This window comes from Anser brachyrhynchus (genome assembly GCF_964034855.1).
Source record: "Anser brachyrhynchus genome assembly, chromosome: 2".
NCBI lineage: Eukaryota > Metazoa > Chordata > Aves > Anseriformes > Anatidae > Anser > Anser brachyrhynchus.
The window spans coordinates 25,731,429-25,754,545 of record NC_137695.1 but is presented as its reverse complement, the minus strand read 5'-3'; the positions used below and the strand labels follow the sequence as shown (position 1 = coordinate 25,754,545).

The following is a 23,117-nucleotide window of genomic DNA, read 5'->3' as shown; positions in this document are numbered from 1 at the left end:
GACTGAAGGAAGGCACCTATTTCCACCTGAAACATCAATGGACTGGATGGACTTGAGCTGTTACTATGAGTGACAAACTAGTCATAACTGCAATTAATTACTGCTACAATGATTTTTGTGACTTACATAAAGCGAAATAGAAGTTGGCTGCAAGGAACTAATGCCTCTAACTTTTAAAAAAAATCAAATGACTTTAACATAAAGCAGATCTTGACAATGAACTGCTCTGTATAACGAGCAAAACCAGTTTGTACTGCAGCCTATTAAGGCCATACTTGTTCAACAAAATGCTTTCGTTCCACAGCTGGAATCTAGCTTTTATCCTTTTCCCATCAAGAATTCAGCAAATGAACAAGAAAATAGCCACTCAGTTGGGAGTTTCAATGACTATTTTAAGTGAGTATCTGACCAAATAATTGGTGTTGAACACAAATTTTCTGAGAAATGTTGCAAGAGGAAGCAGGGTACCACCAATACCATGCCTTAACAGGCACAGAGATGACTCTTGTGAAGATGAACGGGCCTATCACTCAGTAGCAATGAAATTCTTGAACAATGCTCTTTTCCCAATTTATCCACTTCCATACATACTATATGACTGAGTAAGGAATTCTGCATATGCACACACATGGCTAAAAGCAGTTGGCTATTATGTTAAACGTTTTGTTTACATCTGACACTCCTGGAGTCACGCAACAAATCACTAATTGCTAAGTAGTAATCTAAAAGCCTCTGTAAAAACTATTATTAGCTATATAACATAGAGGCCAGAAATTCAAAAAGGTTTTAAATTGCATTAGCTCTGATTGCCCTGAAGCAAATTCATCAGCAGTTGCACACTCACAGAAGGGAAAGTTCTACTGTAGTGACCAAATACTGTAAGTACAAACTGATTTCAAAAAGCCACAGCAGCAAAAAGAAGGGTAGTCACAGAGATTAAGAGAAATTCACTGCAGTCTCCCTTCTTTTCTTTTTTTTTTGAAGCAGAGAATAGCTGTAAAGTACAAAAGTGTAATCAAATCTGTTATTCAATACAGATACTTTCTCTGTGATACATACCTCATAGATCTTTAGATTAATTTTTTTAGTTTCCCTGTGAGATTTACTGTAATTCCAGAACTTCCTTCTAAAGACCTTTATAAATATAGTTTAGGCATAAATAAAAATCTAACAAAGGACTGTCACAAGAATTCGTTCCATATGCCATAAGATATGGCAATTGTATAACCACTTCTACTGAATGCAATTGAGAAGTTGGCTGAATAACTTCTCATTTAGCTTCCTTTTAAAATGCTAACTTCTAAAGACATCAACTTCAATTAGATAGCATGCTATTATTAGTAGTGCTGGTTTGTCTGATAGCACCTGTGATACTGCTCAAAGACAACTGAAATCATTATGCAGAACCACAAACAGCCTTTGTTAAAACAAAAACACACATCACTTCCTCAGGCCACTGTATTTTCCTATTTTTCTCAATGTTACTTCCATCTAATGGACATTTACCTTCTGTTCAGGACTTAGACATGAAACTCATTAACCTTTTGTGGTCACTTTCATCCACAACATAGTCAAAAAATCAGCACTGTGAAAACAAACATTAATGTATTCTGCTAGTAGCAAGAATAATAAAAATTCTGTACAGACCTCCATATAACAACTTACTATTTGTCAGGATGCTGTATAGCTCTAGTCATGCTGCTTTAATAGCTTTAGTGAAGTATTACAGCAGTTTAATGTTTAAATAAGCTCTAGCACACTGTTTCTCAGAAAGTATTCACCTTTAAAAGAGCATCTACGTATACATTGTGTTGTGACATGATTTCCTTCACATCCCATTTTACATTCGTCATGAGAAGCAGCATCTGTTCATAATCAATGGCTTTAGCAGCAACAATCCAATAAACTGGTTTGCGTAGTTCACTGGCAGTTGACACTGTCTGAAATCGAATAAAAAGAAAATTCAATTCAGTAAATTTCTGGCTAATAAGAGCAATTTATAACTATGGTGTACAAATATGGGTACCACACAGTACAAGTTCCAAACCTTCTGTTTTAAAAAAATCACCTGTGAATTACACAATTCTGACCTGAGAATAGAACTGCTGAAGAAAAGGCTTCTTGGCAGCTGGCATCACCGCATCAAGATGAGGTTGAAGAAACTCAAACTGCTCAGCCAGAAATACCCTTTGAAAACAAAGGAAATTCACCATGAACTAAATGCAACATTTGGAATGCCTCTATACTTCTTTTCCACCACAGTTAAGATATTTGGCAATGATATGTAACCTTGGAAAATGTAATCCTGATAAGAACTGTACCATTTTTACGCTAACATGTCAATGTGTATTCTCAGTTCTGACAATTTTTAAATGTGATTGTGAACAAGAAAATGCTTCAATAAAAACACGAAGGCTTGAATAGCAACAATTCAGATTTCTATTTTACTCAGGATGTACTGCTAAAGTCTGATCCAAAGCCTAGTAAAATCAGTGGACAAGTGTCCCGGGAATTTCATATGGCAGGACAGGCTACATTAAAAAAATCCATTTCAGAATTTCAAAATAACATTCCAAGTTACGTACTTACTAGTGAACTTTTAAAAGACAGAAAACGAGATCAAATTCTTCAGCATGGGTAGGATTATTTTTTTATATATATATAGTAATGTAACAAAGTACATTTCTAACTAAGCATAAATGAACATTTAAAAAAAAATACAAACAACCTAATTTGGAAAAACATTTTAAAAACTAATTACTAATCTTTAACAGTGTCCTCTTCTGTGTGGGGAAAAAAAAATAAATCCTATCTGATTCTTACTACTATTCTGACCAAATAAAGAACATTTTGTAAGAGTTTTGCATTCCTCGCTCATTATAATCTCCTTTTCACAGGTAAACTTCCACCTGTTGCCATCAGAAACAAAGCCAAGCCAATATGAACTATGCAGTTCTGAGTCTTATATTAAGTACTCAAATACTGATAGCTATGGTTTAAATGACGCACATATATTAAATACTCCCATTAGTCTCTTTAAAATTATTATTTTTTCCTGTAAGATTTGGCTTTGTAATATCACAAATTACTGGACCAGCTGCAGTAAAATTTCATTGCTTGTGCTTGCAGGTGGTAAATCAAATGATCAGGTGCTGGTACCTTTAATTAAAAAATTACCTCTGTTGCTCATTATTAAAATCACATTCAGAAGTAGGAATCTTTGACCTCTGAAGAAGGTTTTGGCATGTAATCACAATCTCTTAAATGATCCTTAGCTTCCTGTGACCACAAAACACAGTGTACAGTAAATAACCTACAAGGATTCCGTGGCTACCACTCTTTCTGCCAAACCATACAGCGAGTTGCCAGATGTCAGAACTACTAGATGACTGAGATGTGGGCTTGGCACCTTCTCCTTTCTCTCTTCAGCAGCTGTGAGAGTTCCTGTGGGATCACCAGAGACCTCCTAAAATAAAGAATTAAACAACTGAAAAAAACACAATTGACTGGAAAACAGCAAGAATGGCGGCAAGTGAGTAGTTTCAGATGGCTTCTTATCTGATAAAGGAACGTTTCTAATTTTATGATATAACTGAAATCAAGCCTGAACCCAAGGTGACAACCATGTTTTCTATTTCAACAGTATGGTGTTCAAACAAGTGAAAAATCACATCATGCAGATCAATATCTGTCTCAGAAAAGGAAAAAAAAATAAAAAAATAGAACAAACTAATGCCCATACAGGCTTTAGCCCAACTGCCTATAGAGGGATTAAGTTCTCACCCCTGGATATAGTTTCTTCAATATGACAGCAAACAAAGAGACAAATCAAAGGAATATTATTCATGTGTGGGCTTAACCACTCCTGTGATCTGTGGCTAACTTAGGTAAAATACATATTATGTTTCTTTAAACAACGCTAAGTTACCATTCCAGCACAAGTTTTATCCTGCAGACCACTCAGTTGTAAAGAGCATGGAAGTATTCACAGCACCAGAAAAAACACCTCTAGATTTGACAAGTATAAATATCAGTTACAGCTAGAAAAGGAATCACAGAAGGAACAAATTTCCGGAGCTACCACAGTGGTCTAACCAGGTGTATAAATGTACACCACCTGATACTTACCTATTTGCCAATATCAGATAAGGACATGAAAACCAAAAAGTAGTTATGGCTTTACATTTATTAGTCATACTATGCTTACTGCTTACACACACTCTATAAAATATGGAAAGTGCTACAAAAGAAAAATGATACAAAACACAAATCAGGTGATGAAGATTGGCATGATGCAGCACTGATTTCTTAACTAAGAGCCTTCCATGTCATGTCCCTAGGATAAACATTCTGTGGCCAACAGGTGGTACGACAAATCAGCCTGGTTCTATGATTCTAAGACATTACCTAACTCATTCCAAGCATCAGGATTGAGACAAGGAAAAATATACACTATAGAACTTGAAAAGCCAAGAGAGAAGGTACTGCATACAACAGATGAACACGTTAAAAGGGAGAAAGCAAAGTGTAGGTTATTCTGGCAGAAAAACCTGACAGGCCCATTGTGGTTATATTGCACCAATTAAAGGCGGAGCAGGAAAAAGTAATTATGTCAAGTTGAGTAAGGAGTTTGTGAGAAATTAAGTGATTCAGAATGAGCAGAAAAATCAGAACTTAAAATTCCTATAGACAAAGCAGCTCTAAAATGTATTTACAGACTGGATGAAAGCCAAGTCAAAAATTACATTAAGAACATAAGACAACTAGGAAGATGTTGTCGTCCAAGCTGCTAAAAACGGTTTGAGGTGCAGAGGACCAATGTCATTACTAGTTTGCAATGAAATACCTATGAGTATTCTGTTCATCTACCCCAAGTATCTCCCTTTTGGAAGCCACAGTATCAGTTAAGGCAGCTATTTGCATACAGAGGATATTCACAAATACTATCTATCTAATGGCAGTACCACGACTAAGAAATATTTTGTGAAGATAAAGAAGTTGCTAAGAGACGGATAAAATATGGCATCAGTTTCCCTTCCAAAACACCAATAATTATAGATCATGAACTGATCGATGCCACGTACCGACTTGGGTGCTTACTGGTCTCAGTGGATTAATTAACATGATCAGTATGCATCATGACTATTGCAAAAACACATTTCTGGTAGAAATGACAAGTGCAAGGACAGAATGTGTGCAGATCTTTCTACACATCCTGCTTGGGGAACTGACAGTGAGGAGAGACAAGCTGCACAGAAACAGACACTTGTTTCAATGTATTTGGCCTAAAGAAAGCAGCAGCTTACCATTATATATTGCTCTTCTTTTTCCCTTTTCATACATCCTGCTGGTATGAATGAAACAACCTATAGACTGCTATTTCTGGAGAATCCAAATTATCATCTCTGTGTTGCACAGCAGTAATCTGTACTGAAGCTGTCTTATACTTGTTACAGAAAGGGCTGAATATGGAGTTGAGATGTACATATGAAGTTCAATACAACGTACCCAAACAAATTTTTGAAAGCCATTTTGTTTGTTTCATTACCTCTCAGAAAATGAAACTGCACCCTAATTCGGTTTAACACAAACACTTAAAGAACTTGCATTTTTTTTATTCGAGTTTGCCAGCAAGTATTTCCTGGAAGCTACTTGGTTTTGCTTTGACACACCAAATTTGTTACTCCGTCAGTGAGATCCCAGCACTCTTACACATTACTTACTATAACAAAACAAATAAATACAGTTCTGCTCAAAAGGCCCCTTTTGTTTGTTTTTCACTAAACCTATTTCATTTGTTTGGCATAAGAAGTTTCACACCATAATTAAAGCACTGTCAATATTAGCAGTGCAGAGATTAACGTAAGCCATAGCTGGACAAAAACTCATCACTGGTGTATTTACAATGCTTTGAATCAGCTAGTACATTTAAAGCAGCAGCACCCAAAGAACATACTTGCTCAATCCTGCAAAGAGCTAAGCAAACAGCTCCAAGATTGTTAGACTGAAGCATCATATATGACTCCTTCCATCATAGTCGTTTTGACTACCTTATACAAAACATTCAAGATTAAAAACATATTCATGTATCATAAGTAAAAGGGGCAGGGACAGATTCACTTCCAAATGAAATGCAGAGTTCTGAGTGGAGAAGGAGGAGTTTTGTTTGTTTGTTATTGTTTGTAAAATGTGGGATTACTGTAATATTAGTTCTATCAGTGCAGGACCAGCATATGGACATTGAACATTCTGGATCACGGCTGAGGTGTCAGATCATTGCCCTGTGGTAAAGTGAGCATAGCTGAACACGTGTTTGTATTTCATCTTTTTCCTGTTCACAGTCTAAAACAGGAATTTAAACTGCAGGTGGACTTGCTGCAGTTTATAAAGTACAGTATAAAGTGGTTTCGCTGTGAGGTATTGCACTGTGAAACAGAGGAAGAGTGATTCAGCTATAGTTGAGTACTTACAGGGGACAGGAACCCCCAGCAGAAGCAAGGGGTATGTGATGCATAAGAAGGGACACAGGGAAGAGGAGAAGAAATGCTTTAAATTGCTGCAGTCTTTTTGCTCAGAGATCATGAGTCAGAAATCCATCTCACTGTTTCTCGGTGGACCAAATGAAAACTGGGATAGTACTTCCTTCACAAGTAGGGTGACTATACTCTAACTACAGTATATATTAAAAGAATACAGATTTCTTGCACTGTAATAATAGGTAAGTAAAAACTTAGAACAGAGCAGCTCCATAAAAAGCTGTAGGGAATGCCTCCAATCAACCTCCATACTCTTCATACTGAAGATCTGGACCAAGGCAATCCCAAGCACAAACACAGGCTGGGCAGAGAATGGATTGAGAGCAGCTGTGAGGAGAAGGACCTGGGGGTGATGTTTGATGAGAAGCTCAGCATGAATTTGCAATGTATGCTGACAGCCCAGAAAGCCAACTGTATCCTGTGCTGCATCAAAAGCAACGTGGCCAGCAGGGAGAGGGAGGGGATTCTCCCCCTCTGCTCTGCTCTTGTGAGACCCCACCTGGAGTGCTGCATTCAGCTGTGAGGCACCCAGCACAGGAAGGACATTGACCTGTTAGGAAGAGTCCAGAGAAGGGCCATGAGGATTATCAGAGAGCTGGAGCACCTCTCCTATGAAGACAGGCTGAGGGAGTTGGGGTTGTTCAGCCTGGAGAAGAGAAGGCTCCAGGGAGACCTTAAAGCAGCTTTCCAGTACCTAAAGGGGGCCTACAGGAAAGCTGGGGAGGGACTCTGTATCAGGGGGTGGAGTGATAGGACAAGGGTTGATGACTTTAAACTCAAGGAGGGGAGTTTTAGATTAGAAAGAAGATAGAAGGAAGAAATTCTCCACAATGAGGGTGGTGAGGCGCTGGCACAGGCTGCCCAGAGAAGCTGTGGATGCCCCATCCCTGGAGGTGTTCAAGGCCAGGCTGGATGGGGCTTTGGGCAACCTGGTCTGGTGGGAGGTGTTCCTGCCCATGGCAGGGGGTTGGAGCTGGGTGATCTTTAAGGTCCCTTCCAACCCAAACCATTTTAGGATTTTATGATTCTATGAAGATTCTACAAAGATACAAAAGAGAAGGCAGCTTGCCTTTACCTTGCCAGAAGCGGAACCTCGCTTCCACTTTGCTTTCCACTTTCCTTCACAAAGCAGGAGTAAAATCCAGCTGAACAATAATAAAAGCAGTATCCTATGAAGGTATCTGATATAAACTAGATAGCATTAATTCAGTCCCAAAAAGGATACTGAAACCTATCACAACCATTTTATTTAAAAGAAATGGCCTGTAAACCCTCCAACTTTTCCTCCTTCTCTTGTCAATAAACATAAATAGACCTTCATTCACTTGCTATCTCTACCAAAAAAAAAAAAAGGATGAAGTCCAAGCTAGGAATGATCCAGTCTAAATTAATAAAGAGTCTTGACGTAGACAATAGAACTCAACCTTCACAAACACTAAGAGATGTGAGGAAATATCTTGATCTACATGAAGTTCTGACAAAGCCTTAGTAACAGAATCAGAATAAACACTTGTTGGGACCATCCTTATGAAAATAAAATATTGAAAGACACTGCCATTGGGAACCAAAATGTAGCAGAAATGATAGTCCTTAATAAAGTTATCATGAATAGGAAACAATGCCAAAAAAAAAAAATCCTAACAGGCCATGAGACTGAATCCCACAACACAAACATGCAAAATATTTTCAGAAAGCAATTTACAACAAGCTAAGAAAAGAGACAGGAATTCTGAGAGGAGCACAGACCAATCCATGCAGTCATGAGAAATAGCCATTTTATGACAGTAAAGTTTAGTCTTTTTAAATTATTATTTTTTTAAATTTAATTTTAAAGTTAGTAAAGTTTAGTCTTCATGTTCACAAATTCTTAATGATGATAACAATAAAAATACCCTGAAAACTTTCCTTCCTCACAAATCAAAAGGTAAAAAATTCCTACTGACAGCATAAAACCAGCATGTGTTCATGAGATATTAATAAGCTTCATTGAATGTCTTGAAGTTAGCAGTTACCTAAGATTTCTTCCTCCTTTCAAATCTTACCTAGAACACAACTATTTATTCCAACTGACACTACTGTTACCTGTAGCAGCACTGTTAAGTGACTGAGGAAGAAAAAGAAATCCGGTTATTTTTCCCAATTTACTCCTAGAAATATATATATATATATTTTATATTGACTGGAAAAAAGAATCAAAACAATGCAAAGCACTGCAGGAATAATGACTACAGAGTAAGTTTAAAAAAATTAATTCCAGAACTTTCTATTTTTCCATAACCTTTAATGGATTCATCTGCAAGATCTTCCTAGATTTTTCTTTTCTTTTCTGAATACATTGCTTCTGAGATGAATATCATGATGAGTTTAGCTTTTTTTCTGTATTATAGAGGCCTAGGGTTAATAGTTCTCATGCTCCCTCTACTGACTTTGTAAGAAATGGCCCCAAAACCCTTTAAAATGTTTCTCAGAAAGAATGGTTTAGGATTCAACCGTTCTGAATGCTTCAAGGAATTGAAAGGGCACCTTAGTATGATTCTGTGGAATACCAAATCCCTGTAAAAGCCGTAGTAGAGCATTTGTCTCTCACTTTTGCCTTCGAAAATAAATTCTTCCTCCAGCATCCATGGAATTAATTACCGTACAACATATTTATGATACTCTTTAGAAATTTCTACATAGTGTTTCAAGTGTTTTATATTTAGGTCAAAAAAAAGAGTAGACAATTCCAATTCTGTGTAGTTTCTTCACAATATTTCTCCATAAACGCTGCTCCTCAGTTGAATCTACCAAACCTACCTGTTTACCCTTTGTAATGGGATGTGAGGGAACAACAATCTACTACCAGGGTGACGCAAGGATCATATTCACTCTTCAATTTCTGCAAATAACACGAAGTGACTGACAGGGTCTAGTTTGTAAAATATGGCAGGGAAAATTCCCTGATATTCAGAAGTGATTTAACAAAGGGCTTAACATACTAATTCTATTATTTTATAAGGTGAATGAGTTTCTTGATGGCTTAGTGTTTTACTATTCTTTCACTTAAGAAAAATGAGTTGTCTCTTGTACTTTAAAAAAAAAATAGTAAGGATAATATTGGAATGCCCCTCTCCTTTTATTACATAAGCCGTAACGCATTATAAGATTTAAATGTATAATTTTGTTGTTACATCTAGTAGAAGCTATTAAACTGATTTTGTTGCATGTTACGAACAAGGGATTTCACACAGTAATGATACTTACATCATGATATACCAACAAACAGTCTTTGTCATTACAGACATTGATTATGAGACAAGAGAAAAAAGAAAATCAGTAAGCCATGGTGAAATACAATTCCTGAATTTCTGACACAACCCTCTATCTCACTAAGCATTAACAAAATCCAGGTACTTACCAGATCAATGAGGCTCTCCTGGATTCTATTCAGCGTCGTGCGTAATCTGCTGCTACTGAGGCCCAATCCTGTTGATTCAAACTGGAAGAAATATTTAAGTTTGGAAAGGAACAATCCTTAGTTTAAGCTTTACAGGGTTACAGCAAAACTTCAGTACGTAAACACTGGATACAATTTACACATAAAAGTTTTAGTACATAACTGCAACTATAACTGTACAAAATGAGAAGAAGATCAACAGAGGTCACTGCACTCAACACTGCACTGCTATAAAGGATGACCTGAGTATATTTCGTGAAGATGACAACTTACCATTCAAATCAATCAGTACATATCCTTTACTGCTGAACACTTCAAGTGAGTACAGGACACTAGACTGCCTCCTCTGGGACACCAGCCCGAAATGGCACACAACCATGCCTAAACTGAGACTTGCATGCACACCGCACCCAAGCCAAATGGCCTTGACTTCTCTCTCAAACTGTAAATTTCTTCTAAACCCTTACTGAATATCTAACTTGCAAGTGTAGAGCTATACCACTGATCTTTATAAAACAGTCGTTATTACCTAGTGTTTTTAAAGATCCACCTGACAAATGTGCCATCTTCATGTTCACGGCTCAGTAGCATTATGGGGCAGGTGTTCAGCTGGGATAATTCAACACACTAATTCCCTGGTAAATGCAATGAATTATACCAGCTGAGGGGCTGATCTGATGTGTAATTAGTGTAGCTATTTATCTTCTACTTGCAATTACAAGGAAACAAGAACAAACTAACAAACCAAAGGCAGTGGAAATGGGATAACTACGCAACACACATCTAAGTCAAGAATCTGGAAGTATTTCAGTACAGTTCTGGTATGTGATTCACACCATAAAAAGCAATCTACTGAACAACATTTAGAGCAATGAAGTCTACTGTATTAGACTTCCTTTCAATGCACTAAATCAGGGAAAGAAGTGTTTGAGTCCTCTTCCTTCCATCTTTTAAATACAAAAAGGAATAATTTAGGTCCCCATCTACTACATTTAACCTTTCTGACTTAGATGTCCATCTGTCCTAATTTTCCCATATATTCAGTGAAAATTATATACATATACATATATATATATATATATTTTTAAAGTGTACCTGCAAGTTTCAGCCATTAAATTTCATTTTAAGGGAGTTGTTTCTGCACCATCATAATGCAGACTACACAGTCTGCCATTATTCCTTTCTCTCCACCTTTCCATTACTAACTTTCAACAGCTATCAATAACTTTCAAGTACTTATTTTATAATAAAATTTATTTCTAAAAATGGTAATTTCACGTTACTGTGAAACATATAGGAGTAATAATAAGGAATGCAAAAACAAATCTTAAATTTCCGTAAAAAAGCTGTACATCTGTACGTATAAGAACAGAAGGAAAAAATAATAAATAAGAGGGAAAAAAGAGATTATTGTTCAGCATCTCCTCCTGAAGGCCAGAACTTCATGACTTTAAGCAGAATATGTCACTCATCAGTATAACTCTTCTCTTTTGCTATTTCTATATGCAAAGTGGTAGATATTCAAATGCCACAAATGACCTAGTAAATTTAGCATTAGAGAATTTATCGAATAATTTCACTCATCACCAATTCAATGTGACTCTTTATCTTTACCAAAAAAAAAAAGTTTAAGCATTTTCTACAAAAATTGCCATTGGATTTACAAATTATTATAATGTGTTGTCAAAAAAAATTAGTACCTTAAATTTATTCTGCTAAGGAAAACTATTCTGTGGCATGTTCATCAATATTGTACACTCTCATGACTAGATATTAAATATATGTAATTTATTTTAATTTCAAATTAGGTTGTTCCATAATTTGAGATAAGTAGGAAAGACAGCCTTAATGTGGACTCCAGGAATTAAAAAGGTTTTGAAATAGTAATTTTGGTTACAATGGTGTGCAACTTTTAGCAGTGAAGAAAGCCAAATACTGACTACATAGGCTAATCATTCTAGAGTCCTCGAAAGAGCAGTGACCTAGCATCATGACCGGACATAGAAGTCAACATATGTATTTTAAATCCCTGATTTTCACTGAACTGGCAACTAACTATGTACAATTGATCATTCCTGTACTAACTCACATATATAACATAAGAACAGTATTTCAACCACTTAAGGAGGTTGTAATACTAGCATACTTTCAAGAAACCCATTTGATGCATGTTTAATAAATAACATTTCGAACAGAAACACTGACAATGGTCTAAATCACATACCATCGAGCATCTCTACTTTTTAAGGGTTTATAACACAATGGGAAGCGAGAACATTTAAGCAGCATTACAAGAGGGTTTATCTCATTCACAGACCCTTTGTAAGCATTATGTTCCCCAAACAAAATCATCTGTCAAAACAAAAATTAGGCACGCTACGAAAACATCACAATTTTACCACCCATCTGCTATAATGTTTACCTGCCTAGCACTGTGCTGTTCTCTGATAGAAGTAGAAAGTAAGGAACTTGGTATGGGCTTTAAAAACACAAAACAAACAGAAGGTGCAAATATATATGTATAAAACACTGAATACCAGAGCAGCTGATTAAGCCAATGGAAATCAATTAGCTTAACAAAAACAAAACAAAACACACAAAACACACCCATCTTCTAAACACAAATTGCAAATGTATTTGTTCTGCCAAAGAGAACAGCTCAAAAACATTTAGAACCATATGTTGAGAGTCTGAAAATCCAATGCAATTTGCCAAAAGATGATGATGAATTTGGAACCCTATTATTGCTTGTGAAGTAATTTAGGGGCCAAGAGAGGAGAAAATTGTTTTTACATGCAGCTTTTCATAAATGCTTTAAGACCATCCTGTTGAAAGTTGATCTGTGTTATGTAAAGACATTGCCCAAAAGCATTTATTTTAACTACAAGATCACTCAAAAAAAAACCTAAAATGTTTTTGTTATTGCAATTAGCTTGACAGAGTAGTAATAGATCTGAAAAATTGTATTTCAAACCTCTTAAACCTGAGCTGCTACTTAACCTTCATGGACCCCTTCTCCTCTTCCTTGAGCTATTATCTAAGCTAGAGAAATACATATAGGAAAATCAAATCGCCTTATCCTTTCTAGGCTCCAAGCCACCACGTGCTACTGCAGCCTGCTCCTTTGCTCCCCACTTTCTGCCACTACTTCCAGGTACTTCACATCATCTTTACTCTCTATTCAAAATACTGCTGGAAAAAAGAGCACAGAATGTATTCAAAACACAATTGGCTTTATGTCCTAGCGATAATGATGCTCCCTATACTTACTCCCCTTGTTGCTGATCTAATCAGCCTTTTCTAACTCCTGCATTCAGATCCATTCTGATAACGCTAATTCTCTGGGAAACCATATATTTGGTACCATCTCAAGTAAAGAGATCTCCTCTATATTCTCATTCTATGTACATACCAATACTGTGAAACAAATTAGGTTTCTACCTACCGTGTCATTTCGGCCAAAAAACGTATAAACTGCATACAGATAGTAGTCGAAGAGCTGGGACATGAAGTGGATCACATCAAACGCAATTGGTTTGAGAATATTCATCATCTGCATATATTTACCTTGAAAATTAAATACAGAAGATCAGTTTCCTCAGCACGAGTGCTACAAAGATAGTGGTGAGATTGACAAACTCAAACAAAAATTTACAAAGTTTATTATTTAGCTTTGAATATTGATTAAGAGCAACTTAGCAATATTTTAGAGATTAGCAAATTTAAAAATAAAGCTACATATTATGGTTAAGACACCATAAGCGACTCAAGACTTCTCCAAATGTGGATGTTAAACCATATCAAAATGGTAAGTAATGGTAAGTAATCTGTAGTGATATACAGAGCCACTGGAGATTTTATGCATTAGTGTGTGTTTATGCATGCACATATGGATATTTTTCAAGCATTAGAAATCTACAGTATAAAAATGATACGCCCATCCGACAACTCTAGGAATAATGTGCTTCACATCAACAACACATCATTTCCTGCTTGCCTTTCTTTCCTTTGTGAAAAGTAAAGGAAACGTAACACTATGAAGAACTGCTTAAAGATATTGTTTCCAAAAAAATGAGAGATTTCGACTGTAGGCATTACAAGAAAGTGCTGAATGACTGCTCTACCACCACCAAAGATAAAGAAAATACAAGCTCCAGATTGTGATGTTCCTAAGAGGGTAACCCCACAAAACCGAAAAGAAAACCAACACACACAGACAAAAACCACCTCTCTAACTTTGGACTCTGTGATTCAGAAGAGCCTAGACAACTTCTGTACCAAGGTGGAATCAGATCGGGTCAGAAAAAGACAGTTGGGGTAGGAAACCCAAATCACTTTAAGATGTTTGTTAAATCATTTGAAATGTTTCTAAAGGGATAGACTGACATAACATGAGGATTACAGGCAAAAAGAAATGCAAAGGAATGGAAAGTTTTTAAGACTAGTCCAACCAGGACCTGAAGAAAATTAATCCACTATTTGTTTACTTGTTTTCACTGGATTAATTTTCCACTTTAGCATGTGTTACTGAATGTCCTAAAATAGGGACACCCAGGAAAAGGAATAATTCCTTCTCTTCCTTCCTGCTCTCTTTTGTTGTGCATTTGACTTTTGAAAATAGTAATAATTAAAAAAAAAATTAAAATCTCAGGTCCTTCATCTATACATTAGGTGAATCAAACAGATCACAGGACTTGGACTCAGGAAAGGATTTTTCCCTAAAGGTTTAATTCACAGGGCCTATGGGTATTTTGTTTTCTAGCATAGGGCACGTCTCTTTTCAAAGGCTCGTAAAAAAAGTGTACTTAATGAAAACCCCTGATTTTGCAGAGACCCTGGACTTCCAGCTAGCTAGCTCAGAAATGACATACTACTTGCCTAATTAACATTTTAAAAGCATAGAGTATATTTATAGTAAGCTTTGGGTTATTATAGTAACAGACAGCAACTTTTGAACCAAAAAGTAAATGCAGTTCACCCAGCATGTAGGATATAGCACATCATTTAACAAAATTTCATATTCCAGACATGTTTTGACGTGACAGGTTGGAAAAAAAAAACTGCATGAAGGTGCCAGAATCATTTCTTTTTCCTGTAGTCTGCAACACCGTTTAATCAAAGTTAACACTGTGCCCAGCAAAGTAACTTACTAATTCGTATAGAAAATATGGTTTTACACAGAGAAACCAAATCAGCTGTTAGTATCAGAGGGAGTAACATGAATTTTTTAAGCAATTACTTGTGATCATTAAAGATCACATTCATTTGATAAATACACGACACAGCTATGGTGGATAAATACATGACACAGCAGTATGGTAAGAATCGAGCAAAAAAACGATATTGCTACTTCCCACGTTTCTATCTAGCTTAAAATCCCTGCTTGAACATCTGCGTCCCAGTTTGCTAACACACACAAGAATATATTTTGTTATTTTTGGAGATCTGACAAGGGTTGCAATATTTAATATTTGGCAGGTTACCCCACTTGTTAATTCTGCGCTTAATTATCAATGTTTTGACCTACGGTATTATGACCAAACTGAAAAGCAGACCTAAAAAGTTCCACTTGTCTTCCAACAAGGAAAAACAAATGTAGCTAATTCCAGCACAGTTCTGTGTGGAAATTTATGGATGTTTGGAAAGGATGACACCCTATCAAAGCAGCTGCCACCTTCATGTGTGTTATCGGAATATTCCGTATTGCCACGGACTGATTTTTTCCACTTCGTGCTAAACACATTTTTCAAACTTGCCTGCAACCTATACACAATATAAGGGTGATGTGTCACATTCTGGACAGTTAGATTTCCAAATATCTGTACAACTGGCATAAATGTTCAAGGTAGTCTCTCGGGCAGTGTCGTATGCTTTTCCAAAGGGCTATACACTGCCCAAGCACTGTCCCTATAAAACTCTTCTGTGGCCAAGAACATTTCTCTATTACTATGTCACTCAGCATCTTGACACAACAAGTGTGCCAAGAACATTTCCTCCCAGTTTCTCTCTCTCAGAGGATGCCAAATTTTAACATCTATACGTTGTTACCTAGTTGCACTAAAGTTCACAGTTTGGGTGAAAAGGATGTACGAGAACATTTACAAACAACACTAATATCCCAAACGTGTGCCATGAATTTCCAGAAATACCACTTAAGAGTTTCAACAAGTCAAAGTAGCTACACTTTCTAAAAAAAATTCATAAAGGCCAAAACTGATGAACATTTGCCAGTTCTTTTTGTTGTTGTTTTGTTTTTAAGTATTTCCAGCACTTCTTTTGTCCTTAAAGAAAGCAACTAGACAGTACTTTCTATCAGACTAATCTATTTAAATATTATCACTACAACCAAAAAGGTAAATAAAATGTACTCATAAAATATTCCTGTTGATGCACAGACCCTAGGTCAAAATATTCCATAAAAATTTAACACACATTCATTCTTCCTTTATGTTTTAAGTCAACATGCAAGAGTTTGATAGGAAAAAAATAACTCAAAGTTAATCTAATGGTTCCTTTATGCTGGAAGCAAACAGAGAAATAACTACCTGGTTATGGAAAACCAAATAAATTGAACCATTCACTTGAAATTCAAATTAAAGAGTTAGAAAAGTTCCCACTTCAGTTATACATAGTAACTCATTTATGCTCTTTAAATATACTAAGACACACTTTGTTTTATTCATCTAGCCTCCATATACAGCACTCATGAATAGTTCAAAAATGATTACGAGTATTGTCGTACTCTCTCAGCAAGTACTACTACTTGCATATCAGCTATTCCTAAAAAGTGATGCAACAAGTTCTTCTACTTGTTTGGGAAATTTAAAATCCCCTCTTAATCTCAACCCAGACTTTGTGTCGTAAACCTGGTTTCCTTTATGATTTATCTTTAACTAACATGGGGAAGCTGATCTAGATCTATTAAAAGTGATACTGATGCAATATACGGGAGGCAGGAGTGTCATTGACAACATGTAGCACAGAAAAAAGCTGCTTAAGTACTTGCATCGCCACCAAAACAAATTTCTCTGAAATTACAACCTTGTTTTCAAGGACTGAAACAGTAAGAGAGTACAGGCTTTCTGACATATAGGGTCCTCTGTACTTCATTAGAACCCTGCTTTTTTTAAGGAATCAGATGACAGGTATTTAATTGCATATATCACTTTGTCAAGCAATCTAAAAATAAGACCTTACCCCACATTGGTTGCTTATGTCTCCTGTACAGAAGTCACAGAATATCCCGAGTTGGAAGGGACCCACATGGATCATCGAGTCCAACTCCTGGCTAAGTCAAGCAGTCCCAGAAGACACCTGCCTGCATGTCATGTCATAGTGTAGCAAAGATACCCAGGGCAAGTACCATCTTCTGGAGCTGCCAACTGTACTCCATTGATAATGAAGGGATCCTAGACACTCATCTCAGTTACGCTCCTTGGAACTGAACAGTGATTATGTACCATGGCATTTTCCTAGCCAAAATCCTGAGACAGTGTGAGACAAACCGAAACCCTCCACAGCATTAGCAGAAACCATTGTTAAAAGATGGGCACGTTCCATGGCATCCCTGCATGCTGGGGACAATCTCGGGGAATGAACCAAACCTGGATCTCTTACAACCTCACATCATGATGCCTGGCTAAATCAGGTGAGCAACAACACGCTTACCTTTTTGTTTTACAGGGATGATTCAAGAGACAAAAAGAGAAGAAATGCTAATGAAACTGATAGTCTGGCTAAATGGTGGTATCTTGTTTCTTGTTCCTGTAACCATTAACCATTAGTTAAAGAAATGTGTCTAATGCCTCCAGGGATACAGTCTGGAAGTACTGAATTAAATGTTTATATACTAAGACCAAAAGTCATCACAAAGGATGGACGCACTGTCAACATCTGTGGCAGAGGTGCAATATGCAGTTTACCGCTAACAGAAAAGTGGTACAAAACAACCTGTTTTGTTTATGATATCAAAGGGTAGGTATTCCTCAAAAAAAAGATATAAAAGTTAGGAGGCATCACAGTGTATTAGAAACATGAGAAAATGTAAAGAAACTAGAAAAAATGACTAGGACAAGGCCAAGTGGAAAAAAGAAACAAACTAATTCACTCAGAAAGTTATATTAAGAGCTAGAAGTATCAAAAGTCTTGCTGAAACTTAAGATGGTAAAATCAGGAGTTTTCTAATTACAGAAGATTAACAAAAGCAAAGCAAAATGAGGCAGGGAACACACACACAGACACAATACAGATAAGCAGGACAGTGTCCTAAAGCAAGAATGAATAGTTCGCCCAGGTTTTCACTGGGGACAATGATACTGACAGTGGGAAAAGGGAGGAGAAGGGGGATAGGATGACTAATGGAACTGAACTGGCGACTTGCAGACACACAAAGTGGGCTGGATAAAGCCTTAACACAGACAAGTTAAAGAAACAAAGGAATCAGGACCGTGAAAATGGCCATGAAATCAGCAGTCTGGTAGTCAGGGTAATAACCTGTACATACAACAAGCGGTCAAGGCACATGTTGTACCAGTATGAATGAAAAATAGAAAATAAAAACATATTCAAGACGAGGGAAATAGTCATTCAAGCAATCTGTTGCTTTAATTTGTAGAATGCAGGGCTTTAGATCAAGTTTTGAAGATAATATGGAAATGACACAAGCAGAAGGAGGCAAATGGAGGTAAAATTAGGATAAAACAAGTCATGGGTCCACTACAAGTGAACTATACCAGACTAAGACATATATCCTTGTTAGGGAAGTTATTTGGTTTTCTATACAGTAGATTTCACCTATCTAGGATTTAGTCAAAGGGTTTAGTAAAAGAGAAGGCAGAATGAAGAGTGTTGAAAAGGTAAGTATCTGGAAAAACTGCTAGTGGAGTTTCCAATAACTGGCCTCTTCTTTAATATTCTCATGCATGACTCTGGCACAAAAATAAGAGTGTGATAATGGAAAAAAAAAAAAAAAAGAAGAAAAAAAGAGGTGGTACCAGAACAGAAAAGCATTGGCATAATGTACAAGAGGAACTGGAGGACCTTGATGACTGCTGCAATAAGAATCAGATGAAATTCAGTAGTACAAAATGTAAAGCCATGCATTTAGGGATCAATTAATTAAAAACATGCATCTTTCTGCATTAAACTAGAAGCTCATCCTTTGGAAAACAAATGGCAAAGTGAAGGACCTGCTGGCTGTACAAGCTCATTACAGAATGACTGAACTGCCTGTATAAGGAAGCTATGAGGAATTCCACTTGAGAGCAGGAAGCTGCAATACAACAGTTAAACAATCCAGTAAGATCTCATCCAAAGCACTGCACATTCAAAAAGACGAGATAGGGTCCAACTATTTTTTTTTAACGTCTTAAAATTCATTTAACATACATGCTAGAAACCAGAGGTTTGCATTAAAATAATAACATATATTCTGACAGTTGTTCTACGTACCAACAAGCCTTACTACATTCAGTGTAGTGTTTGTTAGGATAGGTGCATTCACTTTATTGAGGTTATAATCCGATCTCTTTCTGCTCCTCAGAGTTTCTCGAGAAACACTTAAAAACAAAAAAAAAGAAACACAAAGTATACTAAACATGACTGCCTACTATATTCAGTGACATGCAAATAAAAATTAAGTAGAAAATACTCCCCTACCTTCTCTCCCTCTTTTAACAGGACAGTATGTCTTCCAGAGCAACATTTTATTTATGCCAAAGTGTAAGCAAGTTATGATTCAAACATTTAAAATTCCTAGACTAATTTACTTAAAATAGTGCTAGAGAAAGGAATTTCTAAGGTATAGTCCAAGACTTGAGTTCTGCACGTCTATGTCTGGCCTCAGCAATCATTTTAACAACTCTGCCTCCGATTCACTATTTATGAAGCAAAGAAAATGAAAATAATGCAGGCTGTGACAAAACAGGAGCAGATTAGTGAGCTATAGCTAAAAAAGGACTACCTAGAAATTGAAAAAAAAATTGAGGCAGATGAAGCTGAAAAACCATTAATGTTATCATACAATGAAACTCTCTGCTACACCTCAAAATAATACTCTTCCAAAAATTCAGAATATTACAATTTCACAGTACATAACTACACAGTGACAGTGTAGTTATGACAGGCTGCTTTTTTTTTTTTTTTACCATTATGTAATTTTTATCAATACCTCCATAACTTCCCTGAAATGAGGTAGCTTGTGATGTCTGATGAAACCAAGCTAACAATATTTTATCCTAGAGTGATTCTGTAAAGAACATTCCCCTCCTTTGAACCAAGTGGCACCTTTCTAGTCCTCCTGCAAGTCGCTACATACAAATAAGGTTAGCTTGCTTCAAAAAGGCTGAACGAATATCCGTTACAGTGCCCTAGAGAGATATTTGCTTGTTTCTTTTTTTATTTGTTTGAAATCTGTAAAAGGTGACTGTTCTGCAAAAGCAGAAGCCCAAGCCTCAAGTCATTTGTCTGCACACAATTCCGTTTAAAACAAAAGAAATTACACATATGCACAACAACAGTTGTAGAAGAACCTTCAGTTAACATCTAATGCTTGATAATCAGTTTTCCACTATGTGCTTTAGAGAGCCTTTATCCTCCTTCAAAAACTTGCTTTCCAAAGTTTCTTTCTGCAGTAACGATGAACAATTTATAGCTCTTCCCCATACGTGAAATCTATGTGCTGAGGCCTTTCTAACTGTGTAGGCAGCGTAAAGATTATTTGATCATTATTCCACTGTTGTAAAGTAGAGATTAAACAGAAGATGAACTAGAGTACTAAGATGAAAAGCACGTAAATGAGACTGAGTCTACTGACCTTTTCATAGGGGCATCTCCTGTCTGCTCATCTACATAGTCTCTTTTCAACTCCTCAGGAACATCACTGTCACTATCATACTCCTGATATGCACTTTTTTCTTGTTCATCCGATTCATACTGTAAAACAAACAAAAACATTTATATTGTTATATGCATGTATTTATACAAATAACTAACTTTACATTTGACAGGTGGCTGACAATATTCATTAAAAATGTATCAGACAAATTACACAAAACCAAGTGTATTTTAAACAAACTTCAGATATTAGCTAAGAGAAAATATTTATCATCCTACTTCTCCCAGCTGATTTTTTTTTTTTGCTTTCTTATTGCTTTATCAAACACTCATCAGATACCTGAGCTTTTATTATTTGTTTCACAATCTGTGAAAAAAAAAAAAAAGAGTCAACATTGATCCAAGCAGTGGCAACAAAAGCTGGCACCACACCATTCTCAATTATTAATGCAAGGACTAAATTACTGCTTTACAAAAATACTTGCTTATACTATCACACTTTTTTTTTTAATATTGCAGTTGTTTGCAAAATTGATTTTAGTATGCTCCAAAAGACATTTCTACTAGATAGTCTTTCAACCACTGAGCCTGTTAGAGACCAATGCTATTTTGACTACGTACAAACACTTCAAAAATATAATTAGTCAAATGCTACAAAAATACAATTATTTCTCATGGCTCCTATACAGTAATCATGCATTTATTATTTTTTTTTATCACAGTTCTTTTTCAGTACATACTTTCTTCAGTTTTATGCAGTTCTATCTGTATTTACAGCAAGAAGAGTAACTTTGTATGTATCCCTCTGTTTTCTATATATAAGCTTTGCAATGTGCATGAAACAAAAAAAAAAATACAGAGGAAGCAAGAAACAAGCTTCTGCAACCTGACTTGATATACCTTACCCTGCAGGCAAAAAACAAAAAAACAAAAACAAAAAAACACCCCACCCCACAATGGAGTGTATTATTCTAAGAAACACTCTAATGCTATAACTCAACTGTATCTGTGGAACAACTCAGTGGAGGTTACATCAAAAGCTTTTTCTTGCTCGTTTTCTTATAGAACTTGACCAGTGGGTATTTTGAGCATGCTTGTTTGTGCATGTGCTGGTTCTCAGTTTTGTTTTGAAACACACAGCATCTTTTATCTAGTTAAAGGCACAAGATCCTGATACTTGAAATATAGGTCCAGTCATCAATGAAACAATTGTTTCCTCTTTGATGAAAGAAAGCCTCATGCATCATTTGTCACAGATCCCACAACACAGTCCAGAACAATCCTCTGAAAAATGTGAATGTGTAGCTAAATTAACCATATGTATGTGCCTTGAGATGTACTTCCTTAGACTGAGGGCCAGCATCTAATGTTAACTGCAACATTTGAAAAATAAGAAGCTTAAATAGTTACAGACATAACAATTGCTGCCTTCAAACACTCAGACACAATCTTAATTTTTTGAAACTGTTCCTCTTTTCAGTTGTTCCATTGCATTTCAAAGCTTACAAGAAATTTCTGTTCAATTTAAGAATGAAAGGTTAAACCTAACGAATGATGTGTGAAAAAAAATGAGCAACACAGGCTACAGTATATATAACACAGTGTATGGTTCCAACAGTAGACACGTGTTATCATTGCTTGAGTATGTGTAGAAATACTATTCAATCAATAGAGACAGTAAGTGCTTTTTATAGTTTATGAAACCACAAATACATAGTAGATGCGTACAACTGGGATTATTTTTTGTAAGAAACCTGACATTTGCAACTCAAGAGTAATATTTAACATCAATCTCTTTTTAAATTGTTCTTGGTGCTTTAGACAGTTTATAAATAAGGAGATAAAGTTTTTCGCAAGGATAATTTCTTAACCCAGAAAACATTAAAGGAAAACAAATCCCTGATGCTCTCTGGATATAAGTCATTTTCCTGAACTCCTACACAGCATTAATCCTATCCACCAGGATCCAGAACGCATTTTCACCTGAAGACAGACTACAATACTTTTCCTTTCAACTTTTCCTTAATTTGTACATTGGTCTGAAGCCATTTTGTCCACGGAGTCAAAGATGATACACATGACAAAGGCAGGCTGGTTCTGGAATCCTCACAAAACAGCAGGGATAGGATCACTCTCCAGAGGGAAAAAAACAGGGAGATACACTAAGGTAATGCCAGTCTCTCAATCACCCAAAATACACTAGAAAATATATTTTTCAGTAGTGCATGGCAATTTCTCCCCCAGTCCCAAAGTATGCATGTTTTTAAAGCCGCATACTGCACTATGAAAGCAGTATATTAAAAAAAAAAAAA

General features: G+C 36.2%; 1 protein-coding gene across 1 annotated transcript in view; it reads right to left on the bottom strand.

The window, feature by feature from the left end:
* VPS50 (VPS50 subunit of EARP/GARPII complex) overlaps positions 1–23,117 on the bottom strand; it is a 78,910-nt gene that overhangs the window by 7,179 nt on the left and 48,614 nt on the right. The window contains exons 19-25 of the mRNA XM_080581734.1: positions 20,786–20,904; positions 19,423–19,529; positions 13,418–13,539; positions 9,934–10,014; positions 3,318–3,466; positions 2,091–2,187; positions 1,782–1,940 (exon numbers count right to left, since the gene is read on the bottom strand). Of these exons, the coding sequence (XP_080437860.1) occupies positions 1,782–1,940; positions 2,091–2,187; positions 3,318–3,466; positions 9,934–10,014; positions 13,418–13,539; positions 19,423–19,529; positions 20,786–20,904 (834 nt within the window). The remainder of the gene's footprint in view (positions 1–1,781; positions 1,941–2,090; positions 2,188–3,317; positions 3,467–9,933; positions 10,015–13,417; positions 13,540–19,422; positions 19,530–20,785; positions 20,905–23,117) is intronic.